The 2,689-nt window shown below is 38.0% G+C and overlaps 1 protein-coding gene across 1 annotated transcript; it reads left to right on the forward strand.

Moving 5' to 3' along the window:
* The first annotated feature begins 452 nt into the window (after positions 1-452).
* Positions 453-2,450, forward strand: LOC134279675 (E3 SUMO-protein ligase ZBED1-like). The gene has a single exon (XM_062762101.1). The coding sequence runs from the start codon at positions 453-455 to the stop codon at positions 2,448-2,450; it is 1,998 nt and encodes a 665-aa protein (XP_062618085.1).
* The last annotated feature ends 239 nt before the right edge of the window (positions 2,451-2,689 follow it).

The raw sequence follows: 2,689 nt of genomic DNA on the forward strand, positions 1-2,689 counted from the left end.
AATTGAGTAAACGTTTACACGAAGGTCATAATCAATGTCTACCAGAAATAAAATTTGATACAAACAAGTTGTTTTATTTTATATTTACCAAAGAAAACACAGTCTGTCTGTAACAAATTTACTTACGAACAATTGTTTTCGGTTTTAATCGATACCGGAAACAATATTTCACAAAACTATTTAAAACCCAATGCGGTATAACATTTTTAATTCCGATTTCCCAGTAGCGAAACTAGCAGTATATTATTTTATTTTTCCAAGTATATGTTTTAAAATAAATAACCTTTAATGTTGCGTTTTATTGCTAAGAAAATACAAATTGTCATGCTTATAACGGTAAAATGTTGAATATAGAGCTTTAAAATATTGAACGTAAACCGGAACCATCATTGTTATCGCGTAATTTTTTATTAGTATATCAAAGTTGTTGACGCCAGAAAAATTAAAAAAAAATGACTGATGAAGGTAAAAAAGGGAGTGAGGTATGGAAATATTTTACTATTATTGAAAATAATGGTAAAAAGAAGGTTAAATGCAATCTTTGTGCCATTGAACTGTCTTATGCAGGGGGAAGCACCGGCACTATGAAGAACCACATTAAATTCAAGCATAAATCGACTAACTTAAGCAAACCAGTCGCCCAGCAGTTAAAACAAGCACCGATAACCGCTTTCAGATCTCCTCTTCTATCAGTAACAAGAGAGAAATATCAGAAAATTACACAAAAACTAGCATTAATGTGTGCACGTGATCTACGACCATTGAGTATTGTAGAGGGGAGAGGGTTTCAGGAATTCTGCACAGAGCTGAATCCGCAATTTAAAGTTCCATCCCGCACAACCGTTTCAAATTATGTCACTCTCCAATACAATGATGCTGTTCAAAAATTAAAAGACGTCATTAAAAACCAAATTGCTGTTGCGTTTACGTCTGATCACTGGACTAGTCTGGCGACAGAAGGTTACATAACAATGACGGCTCATTTCGTTGATGACCAATGGAACTATCGTAACTCGGTTCTAGCTACAAGAAAAGTTACAGAGCGACACACAGGAGAAAATACGGCAAATGAAATCCGTTCAATTTCAAATGAGTTTGGAGTTAACAACACACAGATATGTGCTATAGTGACGGACAATGCTTCGAATATGGTGTCCTGTGTTGAGCATCTTCGGTGGGAACACATTCGATGCTTTGCTCACACATTGCAGTTAGCAATTCGCGGTGGGTTCGATACTGTGAGTTCTCTATCGAAAACGATTGCTGCAACAAAGAAACTTGTTTCTCATTTTAGAAAATCGGTTATTGCTACTAACGAATTGCATGTTCGACAGAAACAAATGTCCCTCCCTGAGAACAATTTGATCATTGACTGTCCCACGCGTTGGAATAGTACATTTGATATGTTTGAGCGTCTGCAGGAGCAACGTATGGCTGTGTATGCTGTTCTGCATGATAAAAAAGTTACCAAAGAAAATGACGCCAGAATTCTCGACTTAAGTGATGGACAGTGGTTAATTTTGGAAGGAATGATAACAGTGCTGCGGCCATTTTATATGGCGACAAGAGTGATGTGCAGCGAGGAGTACCCAACTGTAAGTGGTGTATATCCAATACTTTACAGCCTACTCAACAAACACCTAATTTCCATGGACTCGGATTGCGTTGCCGTGGCCTCATTTAAGAGACACGTAAAGTCTGATTTGGAAAGCAGATTTTCAATTGGTTCTGAAGTTGAAAGCGTTCCGATGCTTTGCTCATTCTTGGATCCACGGTACAAATCCCTCCCCTTTTTGTCTGAGGAGAAAAGAACTGTTGTGCAGGAAGCAATCAAATCCTATTTTCAGCGTGACACAACTGACATTCTACCCAATGAACCAGTTGCTGAAAAATCCTGTTCGGATTCACAGAATAATTCACAAGAATATGAACCAACGACCAAGCGTGGGCGTATTAATCAGGATGATATGTCGTACTTGCTTGGAGAATACTATGAAACTGATTGTGAAATTGTTGCCCCGGCAACAATTGAAGATGAAATCAAGTTATATGTGTCGGAAAAAATTGTAAATACGAAATCCAACCCTTTTATTTGGTGGAAGAAAAATACTGAAACATATAAGAAGCTATCTATGTTAGCCCGGAAATTACTCTGCATTCCTGCGACCTCGGTTTCCTCAGAGCGCGTATTTTCTACCGCCGGGGGCACAGTTACCAAGCTGCGAGCATCGCTTGACTCGGACTCGGTCGACAAGCTTGTTTTCTTGAATAAGCAGTTGAAACAAGAGGAAAAAATTGCAATTGCAGTAGCTCAGGAAACTTTATCATCTACTCCCGGTCTCGAGATTATTCAGGTGAAACAGGAACCAAAGTCCCCTCCTCGGCCAAATCAAGAAACACCCGAAACAGGAATGCCTTCACTGCCAACACTCCCCACATTTGATGACTGACAGTTTTAACTTTGAACTTTCGCGATGATTGAAGTTTGTTCAATTATTTTGTATGTGGTTTGACTTTTGAGTTTTGAAAAGTAAAATTTAATTAAGTTTGATTGAATAAATAAATACGTTTTCACAAGTCTTTCAAGTGTTTTGCTACAATCAGCAGATCGCGGTATACTTAATTCGGGATTAAAAGGTCTGTCTTTGCATGTTTGATTTTACAATGCTCTTTTTGCATCCGGTATGTA

The sequence above is a fragment of the Saccostrea cucullata genome, unplaced genomic scaffold (genome assembly GCF_032062105.1).
Source record: "Saccostrea cucullata isolate Sc308-1 unplaced genomic scaffold, CSIRO_AGI_Scuc_v1 ctg6179, whole genome shotgun sequence".
NCBI lineage: Eukaryota > Metazoa > Mollusca > Bivalvia > Ostreida > Ostreidae > Saccostrea > Saccostrea cuccullata.

What these genes read in the sequence shown, in the direction of transcription:
- LOC134279675 (XM_062762101.1), top strand. Translation starts at nt 453, where the DNA reads ATGACTGATGAAGGTAAAAAAGGGAGTGAGGTATGGAAATATTTTACT.